This window comes from Misgurnus anguillicaudatus, chromosome 21, assembly GCF_027580225.2.
Source record: "Misgurnus anguillicaudatus chromosome 21, ASM2758022v2, whole genome shotgun sequence".
Taxonomy (NCBI): Eukaryota; Metazoa; Chordata; class Actinopteri; order Cypriniformes; family Cobitidae; genus Misgurnus; species Misgurnus anguillicaudatus.
In genome coordinates, this window is record NC_073357.2 from 481,051 (window position 1) to 504,703 (window position 23,653).

At 37.3% G+C, this 23,653-nt stretch overlaps 1 protein-coding gene across 40 annotated transcripts in view; it reads right to left on the bottom strand.

The window, feature by feature from the left end:
- Window positions 1-23,653, bottom strand: part of ptprda (protein tyrosine phosphatase receptor type Da) — a 108,559-nt gene that overhangs the window by 77,983 nt on the left and 6,923 nt on the right. For all 40 annotated transcript variants that reach the window (XM_073859132.1, XM_073859136.1, XM_073859148.1 and 37 more), the window contains exon 2: window positions 3,655-3,806. In XM_073859132.1, the coding sequence (XP_073715233.1) occupies window positions 3,655-3,745 (91 nt within the window). In that variant the 5' untranslated portion in view covers window positions 3,746-3,806. The remainder of the gene's footprint in view (window positions 1-3,654; window positions 3,807-23,653) is intronic.

Below are 23,653 nucleotides of genomic sequence, written 5' to 3' on the forward strand. Positions count from 1 at the left end.
ATGACCTCAGATGTCTGTAGCACAAGCACATTTCTATTTTATAAGGTGCTTTGTTAGTGCAAAACTTCAATACGTAAGGTATAATGTACAGGGAGCAGGTTATTATGGCAGAAATAAGACCCGACAGTGTGATGAGGACCCGATGTGCATTAAAGGTCTTATTTCACGTTAACAACCTGCTGTCTGTACATTATCATGCTTATTACACAGCTATTTACCTCATAAGTAAAGGAAAAAAATCTTGATTTGAAATGTTATATTTGCTCATTTTTAACCAATGCAGGCCTTCCATTATTTAAGATGAGACATGAACACACTATTTGGTTGAATCATTTGTAAATAAAATACTTTTTTATATTTAATTTTTGTGTAATATTAAACAGTACCTGTCAAAATGATTGGCAGGATCTGGGTTACCATGTGTTATTAGTTTTGAGCGGTAGTTATCGGACAAGAACGAACCTTGAAATGTTGTGACTGGCCAATCAGAATCAAGCATTTTAGAAAGCTATGTAATCAATTTCAATAAATACATGACTATCACAGGACAATGACAAAGGATTTTTTTCTCTTCTGGTTGTATTTAACAAAGTTGAAGTGATCCACAGGCTCGACACATCGACCTCCAACCCTACAGTATAGACCACACATGATTGTCCATGTCTTAATTCAACAAACCCAAGAAACGTCACTTCAGTCAAGAGCTTTAAGAAATGCAGATTCATGCAGAAGTTTCAGGACGTATTTTCCATCTCATCTGAGATCTGATGTCCGTGTCTCAGTATGATTAATGGCCCTTTAAAGTGAAGCAGCTGAAACGCTTGATCTTCTTTTATAGTGAATGTCTGATACACTGATCATTGTGTTTGTGATCTGCTCAAACGTCATGAGAGTATTTCATTTGTGATTATAAATCTATATCAAACAGAGAGAGAGAAAGTCTTTTCATTACGGTCTAATCAATACATCTTAGATGTAAGCACTAAAGGACCATACGGTACACACGTGTCCGTGAGTTTCAACAGCGATGGCCTACGTCGACCTCCGTGTGGGACGTAACGGTGAGGATTCCTCCTGCTCCGCCCAAACGGTCCCGCGTGAACGGACCGAAGACTTCAGCCAATTAAATCTGGTAATAAGCGACAGCAGTGCAGGAAGTGTGAAATTGCTGCTGAGGAGAAGAAAGAGTCGCACTCCTCGCCTTACTGATCCCTTCTTGTTTCTTTTGCCAGGCTTTTGGTTGTCAAACACGCAGGTCCGTGAACATGGTTAAGCGCTTTAGTGACTGAATGAACTATCAGTGCCATTAATATCTTTATTACATACAAAATATACATGAATACTTCTCAGGTGGGGTCAAAACATCTGAGAACGCCGAATCGATCTGAACGTTACTAAATCTGAAAATCAGCAGAAAGCGTCACAATGTAAAATAAAGATGAACTATTTCACAAAACAAACTGTAAATCTCAGATTGCTGTGCTGCATTTTTCTCATGCTGAAGTAAAGAAATGTGTTAATTCATATAAATGTAAAATAAAAGATGTTTACCCAAGTTATATGTTTACAGTGTTTCTAGCATACATATGCAATGAGGAAACATCTGAAGTCTAATTAACCGCACTCATATTCATCATGAATATTCATGAGTCATCATGCAGAGTGGACAATTAATTAGCATGCAGGTGATAATTACTATATTCAGCTAACACCCCCTTGAGAATCGTCCAATGACGTCTCAGTTCAGCCTTGATAGACGAGTTTTAGTCTTGCAGAGCTTCAGACTGATGGCAGAGAGCTAGTTTATAATAACCAAGCAGATATTTATAAACTACTAATACTCATCTCTCAGTAGAAACCCAATCAAAAGTTAGAAGAAAGTAAAGATAGGTTAAAATAAAACTTAAATGAATAGAGCCTTTTTGGGTGCCATTTTAATTCCCACATAGACGCAAAGGATTGTGGGCATTTGTAGGAATATCCATACATCTATGTTGACAGATAAAGGGATATATCAGAAAGAAAAGCAAACATCGTCTTCACACCCTCCTAACTGTGATGCAGTCGTGATTTTAGAAACTGATGAAATCTCATAGAAACTAATGAGGTTTGATCTCTTTAATTTGTTCCCGAGTGCTAGAATGTTTTGGAGTGTTTAATATTTTTCTTATTTTCCATGTGAAGAAGGATCAGTTGGGTTTGGCACGGATCTGCTGTGATGGTTTCTGAATCTTTTGCTCTGATGCTGCACTAATTAAAGCCTGAGGCTGCAAACAAGCTGACGGGATTTAACCGCGGTAAAACCTACGACCACACTAAAATTAAACACTATCACATAACCACATGTGACCCTACATACATATTTAACATTTCAACTCGCTTTTATGATCAGAGAAATAGATCATGCAATAAATACTGTGTGTGTGTGTGTGTGTGTGTGTGTACGCTAAGCAGTAGACATAGATGCATTAATTTAAATGACATTAACATACAAGCAAATTAAATGCAATGATGTTGATTTAATTGTGGCTATATAGAAAATGCAAAGTTCAACCTGCCTGCCAGCTATATGTAAACACTATTCTGACAATTAATCTTTATAAAACACAACACACATTAATCACTAAACTCAAGACATGTTATAAAACGGGCAGTTCTGGTCCTTCATTCTGATTGGTTGAAACGCATTCTAAGCTGTGATAAAATACCCCGGTAACCCCACGGTTCAGACGGCATTACACAGCTAAAGTTTACCTGCGCCAGTGTTGCTACATATACTGATTTATGAAAATAAACAACACAGTCTTTAATCATATTTTCATTGTGTCTTTGCTGCATCTGTGTTGATTGGGAACTGACTGCGCTTTGTTGCAGCCACACTTGATTCTGAGGAACTACTTTGTTTGGCGGAAGAGTAACCGTTTTATAAAATCAATAAGCCCCGCGAAGCAGTGGTGGTACAGTGCTTATTGCAGCAGATATTAAACTTTATATATAAATGTAATTAAATATAAATAAATATAATTGTAAAATATAAATGTAATGTATAATTTATATTTTAAAATTATATTTATTTATATATAAATATTAATATCTGCTGAAAAAAGATACTGAAAATAATTCATGATGAATCATTTTTGATAAATAAAACAACACTGGACTTCAGTCCTCAACAACAATGAACAAACGTACACTTACTGCATCTATTTCTCAATGACTTCAGATGGGTTTTATATCCTTAAAAAAATGATATTCTAAATTCTATACAGTTTATGCATACAATAATACTTTTCTACACCAAATTACATTTAAACTTTCTGTAGTACGCTCCTAACAAACTTTACCCATGGATGTGTGAATATTCAAGACATTTATAAATGTTTCAATCTCATAATAAGTTTGGTTGTAAAAGTTGATGATTTTAATTTCTTTAGAGTAAACACCTCAGTGTGCAAACAAACAGATTTACAGCTGTGAGATCTGGGTTTATATCTCATGTCTTTAAAATTCATTCTGGTACCTCAGCACGATTTACTGCATCATCATTTTTAAAAAACAGAATCTCAACTAAAATAACAAGTGTGTGTGTGTGTGTGTGTGTGTGTGTGTGTGTGTGTGTGTGTGTGTGTGTGTGTGTGTGTGTGTGTGACTTACACTCTGCGTTGCTGAGCAGTATGGTGGCGGTGAGCAGTAGAACTGAGTGTCTGATGGAGGGTAACGCTACACGAACATTTGGCACCGGCATGATGTTACGACTCGCCCACTGAGTGTGCCAGCTCACAACGCTCCTGCAACACTCTCACAACCTACAGACACACAAACACATAAACATTTCATATCCATCAAAGATTTCACTGCCAATCATTTCATGCACACAAAATAAGGTCTTCATCACTATTAAAGCATTATGAAGAAAGTCAAACTGAGATCACAGTGTGTCATGAGCAACATACATGAGAAACATTCATTACAAATCTTATCTATCAATTATTGCACATTATACCACATGTCTGTTGAAACCTTTATTCTGATTGGTTAAGAAGTGTTTCATGTATATGCATTGTTTTTCTATAAACACACACCTGGCCTATCAAATGTCTTAAAATAACCACCAAAGTAATATTTGTTGTAACTGTGATATAAGAGGAATAATTGACTGAAATAATTTGCTTCTTTGAAATATATGAAAATGATGCACACCCGCAGCATTAACACATTGGGTTTCCCTGTCATCAATAATTCATGAATTATTTAATAGAGAAGAAAAAATTATTATTTTAAAGTGTGTTTTGTGAATGTTTTTGGGTACATTGACCTAAACACAGATAGATTTGAATATAATAATGAGCTTTATTCAAGTCTAGAGATCCATGAGATGAGCTTTCTTTCTGTTGTAATGATGATTAATAATAATTTGCCTTCAGATATTCAAAGAGGCTCCAGATGTTTGAATGATAAATAATAACATGTGTATTCTATGTAAACAATCAATTATCTTAATTGTTAATTAATTGCAATTATGTAAATCAAGCAATGGTGTGTATGCGTTGATAATCCAGAGTATACTCATGAGAGGACCTGTTAATGTTACACAACATCTCGCTGGAAAAAAACTGCTTGGTTGTGTACAGGGTGGAGGCTCTGATCACACCTGACTTATGAAAATATTATGAACCAATCAGAGAGCTCCATTACTAGAGAGGCGTGTTCGCTCTCACATACGGAAGTTAATGTTGGCACGAGCTCGACACCTGCGGTCTGATGTCACATGCTTTCTATTTCCATCCATGATAACATTACTCACATCCATACTGAGCTCATCTCAGACACAATTATCAATCTGCTCTCTGACATGTGTGTGTGTGTGTGTGTGTGATTCATTATTAATTAACAAATATCAGCTGTGTATCACAGCAGCATGTAAATGCAGATTTATACTGTACAGAGCTCTTCTTCTACACACACAAACACGCACGCTCTCATCTGACAGATAAGTAATGCCGTGTGTCGCCCACGTTGGCAGGCGATTTGTAAATAAAGGAGAAAATGGCAGAGTGTTTTTCTCTTCTTGTTCATCATCTGTCTAACACTCATCCACAGAGAGAATTGAATATTAAATCAAATCTATTCAGACACACAATGTGTGCCAAACAAACAATAAATCTCTTTATGTGTACACACATTTCACATGAGAATATAATCTTCAGTTTAATTCTGTCCATCATTAATGTCAATCATGAGCTGTTATTTTGAGATGTTAATGCTGTTTCTATGAACACATTAGATTTCCAGTTTCTCTCAATTTTAATTTTGCTTTAGATGAATAGAAGATGTCTCCAGGTTGTGTGTCAATCACTCTACATTATTTTTTTCTGTTAAAATAATACAGGGTTTTTATGATAACACTTAGGGTTGTATTAGTAAACATTAGTAAATGCATTAACTAGCATGAACAAACAATAAGCAATATCGTTTTTTAACATGTATTAAGTCTTGTTATCTCATTCCCCGCAAGTCTTTTTTGAAAAGTTGTTTTTTTGTGATTTTCACAAAAGTTTACAAAATGTCTTTCAGGAAAGTTTTATTCTATAAATATATAAACATACAAATATATCAAATGAAAGAACAGACACTTAAACAAACAAACAAAACGTTTCATCCTATCTTCATTTGTTCTCTTTTCTCATCTCTCAAATACGGGTAGGTTTCTTCAATAATACAAAATTTTGAGCAAAAAGCTGAAATAATTGCATTTTTGTAAAGGACTTTTGTTAGAGATCAGATTCAGAGTGATGATCAAAACATACAGAGAGTTTAAAATGTTGTTGGATTAGTTGATGTTTTAGTTTTTTATAAAATTGGTAAATCACAGATTACCGTAAAAACTCATCAGGTAAGCATCATTGGCAGGGAAATGTTTTCTCTTAATTGACAAGATAACTCCTCAATGGGAGAGAAAGAGTAAAGGTTCGTTAAGGTCAATACAGTTAATTCATGTTAATTCAGGATATTGTCATTTAAAAAGTGGAGTTGCAGCCCTCAACTGATGTTTATGTTGTCATTTTGGGTATTGGCCACCAGTTTTGTGATTGCAATACCAGTTTTGGCCACAATCCTACATACTGTTCCTTTAAGTGTTACAACGCTTGTAAAGTAAAGGCTGAAATTATCATAAACTAAGATGAATAAATGTTAAACCTAGTAACAATGAATGTTTCTGTAAAACAAATATCAGTAAAAACAGAAACATAAAAGTATCCTTTTTATAGAAGACATCATGATATCTCATGCTTAACAGTCAACCCTGTTACAGTCCAACATACATTAGAGCAATTCCAGCATTATGAAGTTTGTCTCAATTGTGTTTTTATTTCTGCTCTGGTGTTGGGTTAAAAGTAAAGCTCGCAGTGGAGACGCTTCATTCAAAGGCCACTCGTAATTGAAATGCCAAGTGTCTTCTATTATCTAAATGTTAATTATGTGTGATAGAGTCGCAGTTAAATGACATTAGAGAGAGAACAGCAGGCATTTCTCTTTAGTACAGGATAAGCACTGCTGTTTACCTGCTGAAAGAAACTCAATCTGAATCTGATGAGAGACAACTGTGATGTTGCGTACTGATTTAAACATCTTATCTCATCTGAACTCATCTCATTCTCATCTCATCTGAACTCATCTCATCTCATCCTAACTCATCTGATCTCATCTGAACTCATCTCATTCTCATCTCATCTGAACTCATCTCATTCTCATCTCATCTGAACTCATCTCTTTCTCATCTCATCTGAACTCATCTCATTCTCATCTCATCTGAACTCATCTGATCTCAACTGCACTCATCTGAACTCATCTCATCTCATCCGAGCTCATCTCATCTCATCCGAACTCATCTCATCCGAACTCATCTCATCTCATCTGAACTCATCTCATCTGAACTCATCTCATCTCATCTGAATTCATCTCATTCTCATCTCATCTGTACTCATCTGAACTCATCTCATCTCATCTGTACTCATCTGAACTCATCTCATCTCATCTGTACTCATCTGAACTCATCTCATTCTCATCTCATCTGAACTCATCTCATCTCATCTGAACTCATCTCATTCTCATCTCATTCTCATCTCTTCTGAAATTATCTCATCTCATCTCATCTGAATTCATCTCATCTCATCTCATCTGAATTCATCTCATCTCATCCGAACTCATCCGAACTCATCTCATCTCATCCGAACTCATCTCATCTCATCCGAACTCATCTCATTTCATTCTCATCTCATCCGAAATCATCTCATTTCATTCTCATCTTATCTGAACTCATCTCATCTGAACTCATCTCATCTCATCTGAACTCATCTCATCCGAACTCATCTCATCTCATCTCATCTGAACTCATCTCATCTCATCTGAATTCATCTCATCTCATCTGAATTAATCTCATCTCATCTGAATTCATCTCATCTCATCTCATCTGAACTCATCTCATCTCATCTGAACTCATCTAATCTCATCTGAACTCATCTCATCTAATCTGAACTCATCTCATCTGAATTCATCTCATCTCATTTGAACTCATCTCATCTGAACTCATCTCATCTCATCTGAACTCATCTCATCTCATCTGAACTCATCTCATCTGAATTCATCTCATCTCATCTGAACTCATCTCATCTGAACTCATCTCATCCGAACTCATCTCATCTCATCTGAACTCATCTAATCTCATCTGAACTCATCTAATCTCATCTGAACTCATCTAATCTCATCTGAACTCATCTCATCTAATCTGAACTCATCTCATCTGAATTCATCTCATCTCATCTGAACTCATCTCATCTGAACTCATCTCATCCGAACTCATCTCATCTCATCTCATCTGAACTCATCTCATCTGAACTCATCTCATCTCATCTGAATTCATCTCATCTCATCTGAATTCATCTCATCTCATCTGAACTCATCTCATCTCATCTCATCTGAATTCATCTCATCTCATCTCATCTGAACTCATCTCATCTCATCTGAACTCATCTCATCTAATCTGAACTCATCTCATCTGAATTCATCTCATCTCATTTGAACTCATCTCATCTGAACTCATCTCATCTGAACTCATCTCATCTCATCTGAACTCATCTAATCTCATCTGAACTCATCTCATCTAATCTGAACTCATCTCATCTGAATTCATCTCATCTCATCTGAACTCATCTCATCTGAACTCATCTCATCCGAACTCATCTCATCTCATCTGAACTCATCTAATCTCATCTGAACTCATCTAATCTCATCTGAACTCATCTAATCTCATCTGAACTCATCTCATCTAATCTGAACTCATCTCATCTGAATTCATCTCATCTCATCTGAACTCATCTCATCTGAACTCATCTCATCCGAACTCATCTCATCTCATCTGAACTCATCTCATCCGAACTCATCTCATCTCATCTCATCTGAACTCATCTCATCTGAACTCATCTCATCTCATCTGAATTCATCTCATCTCATCTGAACTCATCTCATCTCATCTGAACTCATCTCATCTCATCTGAACTCATCTCATCTCATCTGAACTCATCTCATCTCATCTGAACTCATCTGAACTCATCTCATCTAATCTGAACTCATCTCATCTGAATTCATCTCATCTGAACTCATCTCATCTGAACTCATCTCATCCGAACTCATCTGAACTCATCTCATCCGAACTCATCCGAACTCATCTCATCCGAACTCATCCGAACTCATCTCATCTCATCTCATCTGAATTCATCTCATCTCATCTGAACTCATCTCATCTGAACTCATCTCATCCAAACTCATCTGAACTCATCTCATCCGAACTCATCCGAACTCATCTCATCCGAACTCATCCGAACTCATCTCATCTCATCTCATCTGAATTCATCTCATCTGAATTCATCTCATCTGAACTCATCTCATCTGAACTCATCTCATCCGAACTCATCTCATCCGAACTCATCTGAACTCATCTCATCCGAACTCATCCGAACTCATCTCATCCGAACTCATCCGAACTCATCTCATCTCATCTCATCTCATCTGAATTCATCTCATCTCATCTGAACTCATCTCATCTGAACTCATCTCATCCGAACTCATCTGAACTCATCTCATCCGAACTCATCTCATCTCATCTGAATTCATCTCATCTCATCTGAACTCATCTCATCTAATCTGAACTCATCTAATCTGAATTCATTTTATCTCATCTGAACTCATCTCATCTCATCTGAACTAATCTCATCTCATCTGAACTAATCTCATCTCATCTGAATTCATCTCATCTCATCTGAACTCATCTCATCTCATCTGAACTCATCTCATCTCATCTGAACTCATCTCATCTCATCTGAACTCATCTCATCTCATCTCATCTGAACTCATCTCATCTGAATTCATCTCATCTCATCTGAATTCATCTCATCTCATCTGAATTCATCTCATCTCATCTGAACTCATCTCATCTCATCTGAACTCATCTCATCTCATCTGAACTCATCTCTTCTCATCCGAACTCATCTGAACTCATCTCATCTCATCTCATCTGAATTCATCTCATCTCATCTCATCTGAATTCATCTCATCTCATCTGAACTCATCTCATCTAATCTGAACTCATCTCATCTCATCCGAACTCATCTCATCCGAACTCATCCGAACTCATCTCATCTCATCTGAACTCATCTCATCCGAACTCATCTCATCTCATCCGAACTCATCTCATCTCATCTAAACTCATCTCATCTGAATTCATCTCATCTCATTTGAACTCATTTCATCTCATCTGAATTCATCTCATCTCATCTCATTCTCATCTCATCTGAACTCATCTAATTTGATCTCATCTCATCTCATCTCATTTGATATCATCTCATCTCATCTTAATTCATCTCATCTTATCTGAACTCATCTCATCTCATCTCATCTGAACTCATCTCATTTGATCTCATCTCATTTCATCTCATTTGATCTCATCTCATCTCATCTCATCTCATTTGAACTCATCTCATCTCATCTGAACTCATCTCATCTAAACTCATCTCATCTTATCTCATCTAAACTCATCTCATCTCATTTGAACTCATCTCATCTCATCTCATCTCATCTGAACTCATCTCATCTAAACTCATCTCATCTTATCTCATCTGAACTCATCTCATCTGAACTCATCTAATCTGAACTCATCTCATCTCATCTCATCTCATCTGAACTCATCTCATCTCATCTGAACTCATCTCATCTCATCTGAACTCATCTCATCTCATCTGAACTCAAGGGTTTCGATTTTCGACTTTCAAAAGAATAAATACAAAAGATTTCACATTAGATTACTTAATATCAGGGAAATCCACCGAAACCTCCTGTCATGCAAACCAATTTATAAGGAGCCATTAAGAGTGAGATGTGTGTTTTAATGAATCCAAGATAACGAACACATGGACATGAACAAAGGCAAAAGATCAGAGCAACAACAACATTATAATTAAAAACATGAATTATACAAACATACATTACTCATGTCAACATAAAGCCAACCAATCAGATCAGAGCTTGTCATTTCACAAATTATTTATTACGTGTTCAGTTAAACTGAATTAATGAAATGTCAATTAAATTAAACTATGACAAAAAATATTTCAACGGCATTTTGTTATAACAAATATTAAATAACCAACACACATTTAGACAAATTTCTGTTGTCTTATTGCTTTTAAAATAAACTTATTGCAATAATAAAGTCTTTATGAATTCTTCTGTCAGATTCATTCTGAATTAATCACTGAGTCATTCTAATCAATTCAATAACTGATAAGATTCATCTGATCACACACTTTTCATTCTGTATGGACAAACATCTGATCTCTGGTGCTCTTTATCTCTCTCACTAAATATTCAGCAGAGCAAACAGAGATTGACAAACAGTTCCTGCTACATCCAACTAAATCTCAGAAAGAAACAAAAAAGCATCTCTCTCTCTCTCTCTCTCAGCAGTATTTAGTGATGAGTGAAGATCAGCAGTTTAAGTTTCCTCATGCTGGTTCATCAACTGAGCTGTCTGTGTGTTAGTTTTTAATGTGAATCTGTAATGTGACACACTTAACAAACGTTGTGTATGTGCAGATGTAAATCAGTAAGTGGAGAGTGACCAGAGAGAAACATTCAGCTCAGCTGCAGCTGCAGGTGTTGCACGTGTGCTCCATTTCACAGTCAAAGCAGATATGAGACGGATTTGGGTAAATACACCACAGACGCATCCACAGGTGCACAAACACACCTGAAACTAACATCAGTCTACACTCATACACACACACACACACACACACACACACACACACACATTATGAATTATTGAATTATTTAGATGTTTGTTTCTAATACATGCAAGTGATGCTACCAGATTGAACTCAGTTATCTACTCGTATGATATAAATCCCCAGATTACAGTGATGAGATCACATAACACTTCTGTAACACTGTCCAAACAACAGCAAAGAGATCAACAAACACAGTCACAAGAAAAACATCTTCCCATCAACACAAACCAACAAACTAAACTCTGAATACTGCTGCTAAACAATCACACCTGTAAAGCCATCACCTGTTTTATTATTTAACCCGGTTACATTTAACCCCCAAACATTTTGAATGTAACCAGGCTGACAAAAGGTTAGATGTCAGGGATGTTGTTTTGAATTATAATGTGTGATGTCCATAAAAACGAGGCAGAATTCATTCAGTGAGACATTCAATATTTCATCAATGATGTACTGAGCTCATGATGAACTCAAATGTTCATTTCAGTCACAGGAGAGCGTTTCTTTCTGTCAGCACACAAGACTAACAAGTTAAATGAATGAATTGGGTTTTGTTTGGCACGGCTCTGTTCGCTGTATGATATATTTCCTTTCACCTTCTCTTTTGTTTGGGCCAGTAAAGCCATTGTCGTCGAGTCGGTTCGGCTGTACGCGTTTCCTGCTGCCTCGCTGAGCAAATGAGTCTAAAACGCAGGCTAGCGCTATTGTCACAATGCAAATCCTGCCCCAATTCTGTAAACAAAAGCCAAACGCCTCCTTTCCTTCCAACCGTCTGACCTTCATATGTATGGATCTCTCCTTCTGACCTGCTGAGGTTTTCAAACCATCAACTCATGAAATGAACGCATTTGACACCGATGTGTGTGTGTGTGTTTGGTGTGCAGAGACTGACGTCAGCGTCAAATAAAAACCCCAGCAGCATGTCTGAAAGTGGAAACATTTACTAAAGGAGGAAATAATGAAGAGAAATCAGCTGTGGATTCTGGAGGTGTTATTCTAGCGTCTGCTGTTGTTTTTGGAGCTGCGCTTAGACTCGTGAAGAAAGTGACCTCATTTACCTCAATCTACTGTGGTAAACTGAGATCATGCACTCTTCACACATGACATGAGTTTCTTCTGTTCATTTATCAAGCTGAGCTCCCCATTCACAATAAATGCACAATATGTGAACTGTATGCATGTCAAACCCATATGACCTGTAGAGTTTTATAAAAATAAAAAACATACCTTACTGACATTTTACTCACAATAAATAATATTCAAAGATCATAAATCAACCTACAACACAGAGAAGATACACTCACAACAAGTGACACAAGACTAAACAACATTAACCAAATCACAAAACACGACTTAACAAGACTAATAAGCCAACCACAATAAGACACGTGCCATAACACAAACACACACAGCAGATTTAAAGTGGACCTTTTATGCAAAATGAACATTTGCATATTGTTTGAATATAAATGTGTGTCAGCAGCAGAGACAGACTGGGATATCCCAAATCCACCCGGGCCATCTGATGTGCCCAAATAAATATAGAAACCAAAGACAAGCTTATTTTCCCTCTTAATTAAATCTATTACACAGCATGACCATCATATTAAAACCTTTACAAGAAACCTTGAAGTAGAGCAGTCCTTCCTTATATCAGATAACATGCAAGCTTTATACCAGAAGTTCAAAGTGGCTATTTCCTCTTTACTTCTCACTTATAAACTGCAGAAAACTGGTTTCAGCTTAAAAAGTCTGATACAGTTAGTTAAGAAGAGAACTAATATTACTGGAAACTTAAACCAGTCATCTCAATGCCAATCATTCTTGCAAAACAACCATGTTATTGTAAATAAATATGTCTGTCTTTAATTATTTATTCATCTTAAATAATGACTTTAGATACCTAAACCTGATCAAAACAATACATTTCCTCCAATAAGTTAAAAGAAAAGATTTTTGTTTCTACTGATCTCACTCCCTGACTGAATCTGATGTGTGATCACTGCACCACAGCTTTACTCTCTCCAACTTTATGTGAAAGAAAGAAAAAGGAAAAAGTTTTAAACATCACAATTTTCTTTCTTATAAACTTGAGTACAATGATGACTACATCATGACACAATGTTTTTAGAAAAATCATATTAAAATGTTATTGCATTTTTATGAGTCATATTTGTTAATGTTTGCACTATAGCGTCTGTCTCCATGCTTTATTCCTGAAATAATCGGAGTATTCGTCTGCTAAACTGCTCATCTAACTTTACAACAAGTACTATTAATGTCTTTTAGGGGCTGCTGCTAATATTTCCTTCCAGTTCAATACTTGCAAAGAAAAAACAACAACAGAAATATTGCAATATTTCGCTGCTTCTTGATAAAGTGCTTTATTTTGCATGATGCTCTTTCTCTTTCTCTCCATCCTTGCATGTCTGTTTAATCGCTTTGGTGGAGGCACAGAGAGGATGTAAATCAGAAATGATGACTTTAGTACAATGGGTGGGGAATAATATAAAATAAAAATAATTATAAAAAAGTCTGTGTGGCAGCAGGCCAAATCAGTCACCAGGCCACCAGGAATCCTCTCGACGGTTAGTCCGGGCCTGATCGTACACAGTCACCATATTATGATGAAAAAAATCCACCAACTCTTTTTAATCACCCAAAAAACCTCAACTGTGTCACTGCTGTATGATCATATCTTCTGTCATGAGTAAGTTGAACACATTATCTTCATGCACTAGCAGCTGTAGAGACAAGAATCTCTGAAAGTGGCCATCAAAAGCACAGCAGACCACATTTATGTGCTTTATGATACATTTGTGACTTTTCAGAATCAATCCATGAGAATTTTAGCCATAAAGAGGCAGTTGTAGCCTTAAGGTTAAAGGTTAGAGAGTCAGGCTTGTAACCTGTTGGTTCTTGGTTTGAGTCTCACAGACAAGAGGTTGCTAAGTAAGGCACCTGTCCCCCAATACTCCTATGTGTGTGTGTGTTGTGTGTGTGTGTGTGTGGACCTGTGTGTGTAGTGCGTGTGTGTGCAGACACACAGAGACAAACACACATGCACACACACAGGGCATCAGTGCTGGATCAGTCGATGAGGTCTGTGACCTAAATAAGCATCATTGTGAAACAGCCGAAACACACACACACACACACACACACACACACACACAGAGAGAAAGAGATTTTTACTCTGTTAAGGAAATTTTTTAGAATTGACATCTGAACTGGAATCTGCTTAAAAATAATTCAAATGATTATAAAGTCAATGACACACTGTAGATGTGAGGTCTGGTCAGTCATAAACCAAAAGATCACTGAATGAGACAAACAATACAAACTAAATTATATAAAAATATTTAAAAGAAAAAACCCAAACAACGCCCACAGAGCAGAGTAAGGATTGTACTCAGTAATAATTAAAACACAGAAAAGAGCCTCATCTAAACAAACAAAGCTTTAAACTATCAGGAGTTCAACTCAGTCAACTGCTCTTACAACACAAAACATGCTTAACTAAACTCCAAACTCAGACAGACAGACAGACCGACCTCACCATGTACCATCAGACTCAGTGATCACAACCTCAACATAGAGATGGACGGACGGATGGACAGACATACACGAAATACAGACAAACAGACAGACAGACAGACAGAGACACAGACAGACAGAGACACAGACACACAGACAAAGACACAGACAGACAGAAATACAGACACAGAGACAGAGACACAGACACACAGACAGACAGAGACAGAGACACAGACAGACAGAGACACAGACACACAGACAAAGATACAGACAGACAGACAGACACACAGACAGAGACACAGACAGACAGACAAAGACACAGACACACAGACACAGACAGACAGAAATACAGACACAGAGACAGAGACACAGACAGACAGAGACACAGACACACAGACAAAGACACATACAGACAGACAGACAGAGACAGAGACACAGACAGACAGAGACACAGACACACAGACAAAGATACAGACAGACAGACAGACACACAGACAGAGACACAGACAGACAGACACAGACACAGACAGACACACACACAGACACACAGAAATACAGACAAATACACAGACAGAGACACAGACAGACAGAGACACAGACAAATACACAGACAGAGACACAGACAGACAGACAGACAGAAATACAGACACACAGACAGACAGAGACACAGACACACAGACAAAGACACAGACAGACAGACAGACAGACAGACAGAGAGACAGACAGACACACACACACACACACACACACACAGACAGACACACAGAAAGAGACACGGACAGACAGACAGAGAGAGACACAGACAGACAGAGACACATACAGACAGACAGTCAGACAGACAGAGACACAGAAAGACAGAGACACAGACAGACAGAGACACATACAGACAGACAGACAGACAGACAGACAGACAGAGACACAGACAGACAGAGACACACAGACAAAGACACAAACAGACAGACAGACAGAGACACAGACAGAAAGAGACACGGACAGACAGACAGAGACGCAGACAGAGACACAGACAGACAGACAGAGACACAGACAGACAGACAGAGACACAGACACAGACAGACAGACAGACAGACAGACAGACTTGACCATGTAAAGACTCAGTGATTATTACGTCACTAAAGTAAAATGCAATGTTAAAGAGAGATTATAGAATGGCAATCTATCTGTAAACAGTGACAAATAAAACACTGAGATCCATCTCGATGATCAGATCCAGACTCAATAGACTCAAACTCACTATAGAGACGGACAGACACAGAAAAACATGACGGACCAAATCCAGACAGAGCTGCACTTTCAGTACACATGTATACAGACAATCTGCTACACAAAAATAAACTACATAAGCAAAACATTAAACGCCTTTCAAACAATGAGAAACTGATCTTTCTGTTAGGAGAACACAAGAACTGCTGTGTGTTAGCAGCACAATATCATAATATAAGAAAAAATCTGACCTGACCTCATTATATGCACATACTTCATGTATATTACTGCTCTATTCCATTTTTTTACTTTGTCTTTAGCTTTTTGTTCTTATTCTTTATTATATTTATAACTTGCTATTCTACTTTTAATTTTGCACTACATACTTTGTTTTATTTTTATTTGTACACAATTGAGAGGAACTCCCCTGAGGAGTGTGCTGACATTGCCTTAACTTAGCACCCTCTTACATAAGCTACATTTTTACTACGCTCGCTAGTATGGTTAATCTTAACCGCTGTATTCTGCTGCTTATGTTTTATGATTTGTCTGTTTTTTCCTGCATCTATTAATGTAAAACATGACTGTTTTCTGTAATGTTAAAACATTTAAACAATTGTGAAATGCGCTATATTAATAAAAATGAATTGAATTTTCTGCTGTTTTTAAAACAGATAGTTACATGTATGACTCTTCACTTCATTAAATAATGAACAAACCCAGTTAACCCAGTTAGGATTCACAGAAGCAAATGACCTCTGACCAACCACAGTGTGTGAGTGTTTTCATGACTACTTAATATTTCCCTCATCAGTGTTTGCCATTTAAGTAAGGGCGGAAAAGACACTGGCATCTGATTGGCTGTTGGGTGAGATCCAGTGTTCATTCTCTCCCATGGTGTTTCTCATTTTTATGTAAATGTGAGAGTTGAGAGAAAAACAGAGCATTAATACTCAACTCATTAATCAGTTTATCTAAACAAACAGATGAAAGTGGTCAAAGTCTCTAGAAAATAAATACAAGATTTACTCCAAACTCACTAAACACAAACAGACATGTGGTTGATCCATAGAAATGTGAATTCTGTCAACTGACAATAAATACACCTTATATAGAAACTGATGGTGCTTTCAAACTACAAAAAGAACAAAAATATACACAAATGTATGAAAAGTAAGATTTATTAAGAATAGTAACAGCGGTATTACAGAAAAAATTCATGCAGCATACTTACACCCTTACACCATAAAAATCTTACTAGGGATGCACCGAATATTCGGCCACCGAAAATTTTCGGCCGATAAGACTTTTATCACCGGAACAATACGGCCGAAATGTTGTGATGACGTAAACAGAAACCGCGACCTGCACGTGCTTGTCTGAAGCAACATGTCTGCGGTGTGCATGTATTTAACCCCAAAAAGGCACTTAAGTGAGCATTTTTCTGTACGCACAGAGGCACACGCGGTTGAATGTGTCCGGTCCAGACTCAAAGATCAGGGCTGCGTTCCCCGAAACCTTCTTAGCTCTACGTCGTTCTTAAGTTGTACCTTAAGCTGTCTCTTATCGTTAATACGTGTTTCCCGAAACGTTCTTAGTTACGCATCACTTCTGTAAGTCGTTCGTTCGGAAGGTTGGTCTGGAGCACTCTTAGCTATACCTTATCCCACTTGACTCCGCTAGGGGCCATCACTTTGATAAAAGCTTGTGTGGATTGCAGTCTATATAACTAAATATTTGTAAAAAAAAAAAAAAAAGTTGAAGTACACTCCGTGCTAAATTATTACGCTGATGGTTGTTAGATTTTTTAATATTTTTTTCCAAAGGAACATCAGCTTCGAACTATTATTACAGGCTTAAGAAACTATTAAAAAAAGAGTTTGGGTGGAGGAGTTGGTGAAACTATGGCAGGCAGCTACACAGCGAATCTTACTAGTTCATTTGTGCATTTCAAATCCGTTAAATCTTTAGTTTACCGGCTATTTTGCTGCAAAAAAAAAATCAAGTAAAATCGCAGACCACGGGAGCACATTCATAACGAAATCATAATTGTTGATTTTCCTAAATATTATTATTGATGTTAAGTCGACTTTGCATCGAAGTTTTTTAATGTTTTCTAAGTTTGAGGCAGCTGCATGCCATATTCTCTATAAACACTCAAAAGAAAATGCTCCACTTGATTATTGCTTATAAGGTCAACAAATTTTCCACATTAAAACTAATCAAAGCTAAAACCTAAAACAATCATAATATATATTTATACATTATAATATATATATTTTTTTATGTTATGTTTAAGGTAAACAGACAGGCGCGGCTCCAGAAATGCGTACATTAAGCATTATCCGCATTGTAAACGCGCTGCTTGCGCAGTGTCCAAGCACATAAACGCGTGAACTAATGAACAACAATTTGTTTTTATATATTTTAAGTGTAATGCCAAGCCAGGTGACTTGCACGACCCACCTTATTTCCCTGTGCAACGCATTTATTGGGAACCCCTAATATCAATTATCCTTTAAAGTGAAGGAATAATGGATGCATTGGAGCAGTTTATGCATGATACTTTTGGACATGAAGTTGTGAGTTTTGCATGGGTTCGATATAAAATAAAATATACAAGGTTTATATTTAGTTGTTTGCAATTTGAATTTTTTTTACCAGATATTCCTAATAAATGTAACTTGAACTATTTCTGAAATGTTTCTTTAATAAATAACACCGCTCTCTCATAACGCAGCGAAGTACATAAAGTGAACAATTGATTGTCGAGCAATCGATATCAACCTAAGCACCATCGCCATGGACAGCACCTGGTAACGTCGTACGTAAGAAAGTATACCTTAAGAAACCCGCTAAGGTACAGTTCGGGAAACACGCCTAGAAAAGGTAAACCTGTAGTTAAGGTTTAACTTAAGAGTCTTCGTAGCGCAAACTTAAGAGAGAGTCGCGCAAATGTGTCTCATACTGTAGTCCATTAACATACATTTGCTGAATAAAGCAATGAAAAACAATGTAACGTTTTTATGCTGTGCTGTTTGGTATTCGCCCTCGGTCTCTGTGTGCGCACGCGCTTAAGTGCCCTCAATAGTGCACACACACGAGTGAGACGCAAACAAGCAAACGTAAAATCTTTCTATTATTGACAGGACACATATAAACAAAATTATCTCCACAGTTTTCTTTTTAAAATAAAAACATTTGTTTATGTCTTAAGTGCATGTATAGATTACAGTCAGAAACCAGTCTCTGCTTATTTGGTCTTAAAGAGACAGTAACCTCAATTAACCTAGTCTGTGTCATTAATGTTAACCAAACAACCCAAGACAAAGAGAAAATCACTTCTGTAGCTCTAAAAATAATAATATATTTAATTTATACAAAGACAGTGTTATGACTAATTTAATTTGATTTCTGTAACTAATGCTAATGTTAGCCCTTATTAATGTACAACTTTGTTCTTTTTTAAAAACTGTAACGTGATCCGAACCGTGAGTTTTGTAATCCGTCACACACCCCTAGTAAAGTTAGTACGCAGTGATAGCCATAAATGCATTTGTACTAATAATTGGCATAATAATTTATTTCGGTGTTTCGGTTTTTCGGCCTTGGTTTCCTCTTTTCCGGTTTCGGACAAGAATTTTCATTTCGGTGCATCCCTAGTACTTACACTCTTACACCACAAAATCATGCAGCGTACTTACAATCTTACGCCACAAAATCATGCAGCGTAATTACACTCTTATGTCGCAAAATCAGGCATCATACTTACAACACAACATCATGCAGCGTACTTACACTCTTACACCACAAAATCATACAGTGTACTTACACTCTTATGCCGCAAAATCACGCAGCGTACTTATACTCTTACATTGCAAAATCACGCATCATACTTACAACACAAAATCATGCAGCGTACTAGGGCTGCACGATAAATCGCATGTGTTTGTCACGCGCATCACGTCAGTAATGCCGGTTCCTTGATTAGTATTAAATCGCCATCAGCTGTTTTCAGATGGAGCAGCTTTAACTGCACAGAGCCGTAGTTCCCTGACAATCGGGGCAATTTCGCATTAATTATCGCGGACGTATCGCCTGCGATATGGCCCAAATTGTCAGGGAACTACGGCTCTGAGCAGTTAATGTCGCGCCATCTGAAAACAGCTGATGGCGATTTAATACTAATCAAGGAACCGGCATTACTGACGTGATGCGCGTGGTATCGCATGCGATTTATCGTGCAGCCCTACAGCGTACTTACACTTTTACGCCATGAAATCATGCAGTGTACTTACACCACAAAGTCACACAGCACAAAAACACTTGCAAGCCATAAACGCCTCTCTTAACTACTATGTGATCTTGCGATGTGTCTTCTCATTGGTTAAGAACGCACCGCCTCATGAAAAATTATAGGGCAACCAACACAACAATGATGTACTACAATACATCACCACGTCATGCCATGTGATGTCAACATGATGTAGACTTAAGATGCTGAAAACTACATAGTTTTTTCCTAGTGTTTAAACAGATGCTAGCATTGCCTTTTATTTTCCTTTCTATTGTTTGTGACCTAATGGTTAGAGAGTCGGGACTGTAACCCAAGAGTTGCCGGTTCAAGTCTCACAATTGTCAGGTTGCAACTGAGGTGCTCTTCAGCTGAGGTGCCTGACAACATTCTCTCTCTGTGTGTGTGTTCAATGTTCAGGGTCATGAACGAGTGTCCAACAGCACAACACACACACAACACACACACACACACACACACACACACACACACACACACACACACACACAACACATCTTTTTTTCAGTGATTTTTTGTGTGCTGTTTATATGTTCAGAGCTGACTATTGTTGACATCTAACATTTATATATTTCTATATTTCTATTTATATATTAGATAAGGCATGAGTTAAAGAGCTGTCAGTGTTGCAAACTAGTTTGTAGTTTTAATTTTATTATATTTAACTTAAAGTGTATTAACTTGACAGGCTTTTGTTCATATGGATTAAAAATCACAGTATGTCATTGTTTATCAGTAACTGAGTTACATTACAGCTTGAGCGCTTATTCAAATTGATCAGGCACAAATCTCACACAAACATCTCTGTTATTGAGTTCTGCTGTGTGGGACTTTCTCGTATTTTCTGTAAAGCTGTAAATTGATCCTTGAACACACACCTTCTGCATTACACACTGATTCATTTATTCATTTGTTGATTTGTTTGTTCATTCATTAATCAGTCAATCTGTGTGCGCATCCATGATAAAACACTACAGAATGATTCAATTCAAAAATCATTTTAACTGATCAGATCAGATTCACTGACTGTAAACACACCAACACACGAAAACAGCAACAAAGCCTTCAATACAGTCAAATAAAACCAACAGGCTAACCTCCAAACACACAGTATTAGTATTATGTCCCGTGTTATCTATTCAAACAATCATTTATTAAATATTAGATTAATAAAGTAATACCTTCTCTCAGATGATAAAATCATTTAAGAAATTAAAACCACTTGGCTTGGGTACAATACAGTCCAACCCCTGGTTTAGATGAACCCAGAAAATCAACCCATAGTTTTTAAACAAGAATAGCCCATAATAATGTAACGCACACAGAAGATATCCAATCCATGAATATGGAACATACATCATCAACACAAGTTCAGCTCATGTCTGTGCTTGTGATTCAAGTTCAGGGATATTTTGGGTGTAAACGGTGCTGTAACATTCAGACGTGTTCAGTGACATGAGGAAATCTGAGAACGTCTCAACACACACAAGTGCTCACAGCAGACACAACTCATGAGCAGGTGTGACAGCCATGTGTCTCGCCAAGACACATGTCATCACATCTCTTCTGATAAACCTAGAAAACTATTCAATGAATGTGCTCATATCATCTGATCTGAAACCAGAGGAGATAAACAGAAGATCATAGGGACTTTTCCTCAGAAAAAACACCAGAAGACAAGTTGTGTTTAAAAGAAACAACTGAGATAATAAAGAGAGCCCCTCAGTCATTTAATAATAGAAAGCGTGTAGAGAAGAAAGAAATACTGCAGGGAATTGTGGGTAATGCTCTCTCGATTCTCCATGCAAATGTCCCAGTGCGAGCGTGCGCATGTGTGTGTGAGTGTGTGTGTGTGTGTGTGTGTGTGTGTGTGTGTGTGTGTGTTCTCCTCAAGGGGAAGAGAATCTGACACAATCTGCTGTGGTGTCAATCTAGTGTTGGTGTCAAGATGCTGCTCATACAGATGGCACAGCTCATAGTAGAGAGACAGACAGACAGAAAACACAGACAGACAGAGAGAGAGAGAGAGAGAGAGAGATGCAGGGGAGTTTTTTATATTTTTACACTGACATTTGATACATTGATTCTAATGATGTACACCAGTAGCAGTGTTTCACGGGTATGACATATCATTTTCTCTGCCCATATGACATTCCCAAATAACTGAACCATAAAACCAAATAATATTTAAAGGTGCTGTAGAATATAAAACTGTATTTATAGGCATAGATGAATAATAAGAGTTGTTTACATGGTAATGACATATCATGAGACTCAAACATGATTGTTTTCTCCTTCTTATGTAAACTTCATGAATGCTAAAGAGCGCTGGGAACCAGACCAATCTCAACATAACACCAACTGTGACGTTACAGACGAGATATACACCCACAACATTAAATTAAGTACAATGTTGTTACAATAATAAAAAACTAAGCTGTAACTGCTGAGTTAGCGCTATATGCTAGTTCATGTTATATGCTAGTTAATGCTATATGTAGGGCTGTGCCGGTTTCAGAATTGGTGATGACGGTTATGAAGTGAGTCAAATGTGACGGTTCGTCACATAACCGTCTGGGGGGGGGGGGGGGTTCTTGTTTAAATGCTCGTGGATTGACGCGAAAGTGTCATTTTTCCATAAAATCATGAATGTGATGCCAAGTGTGTTTTAAACAGTAATGACTTTGAGAAATTTAACAGAAAGCAATTAAATATTTAAAAAACACACTGTTGCCAGAAGACTGCGCTGTCACTCTCTGGCCATCTATCATTATCCTAATAATCTTCAGAGAAACAGATTTGTGCCATGGGCTTTTAATGTCTATAATCTATATCTGTCATTACACGGACCAGAACAGCACGAAAACAATGTGGATTAAAAAGCGTCTTGAAGAGGTTTTGCTCACAAATGCATGTAAAATAAAGTAATGTGAACTTGAGATTGTTATACTGTTATTAAACTGCGCCATATGCATGTAAAAGCACAATGGCCACGCGCAGCAAACGCTCTCCGCATACGCGCTGCTCAGTGCTCATGCTTGCGATGTGAACCAGCATTTGAATAAACTAGACACTGATTAGCTACTTGCTCTACATTTATTTAAAATTAACAGCAAGACAACTAGCAGTGAATGTGCTTTCAGGAGAGTAAGTAGATTAACATGGGAGGATTTGAACTTGAAAAGCGGGGCGGAGCCTTTCCGCGGTTAAAACATCTTATGGTCGTTCATGTTTATTTGAT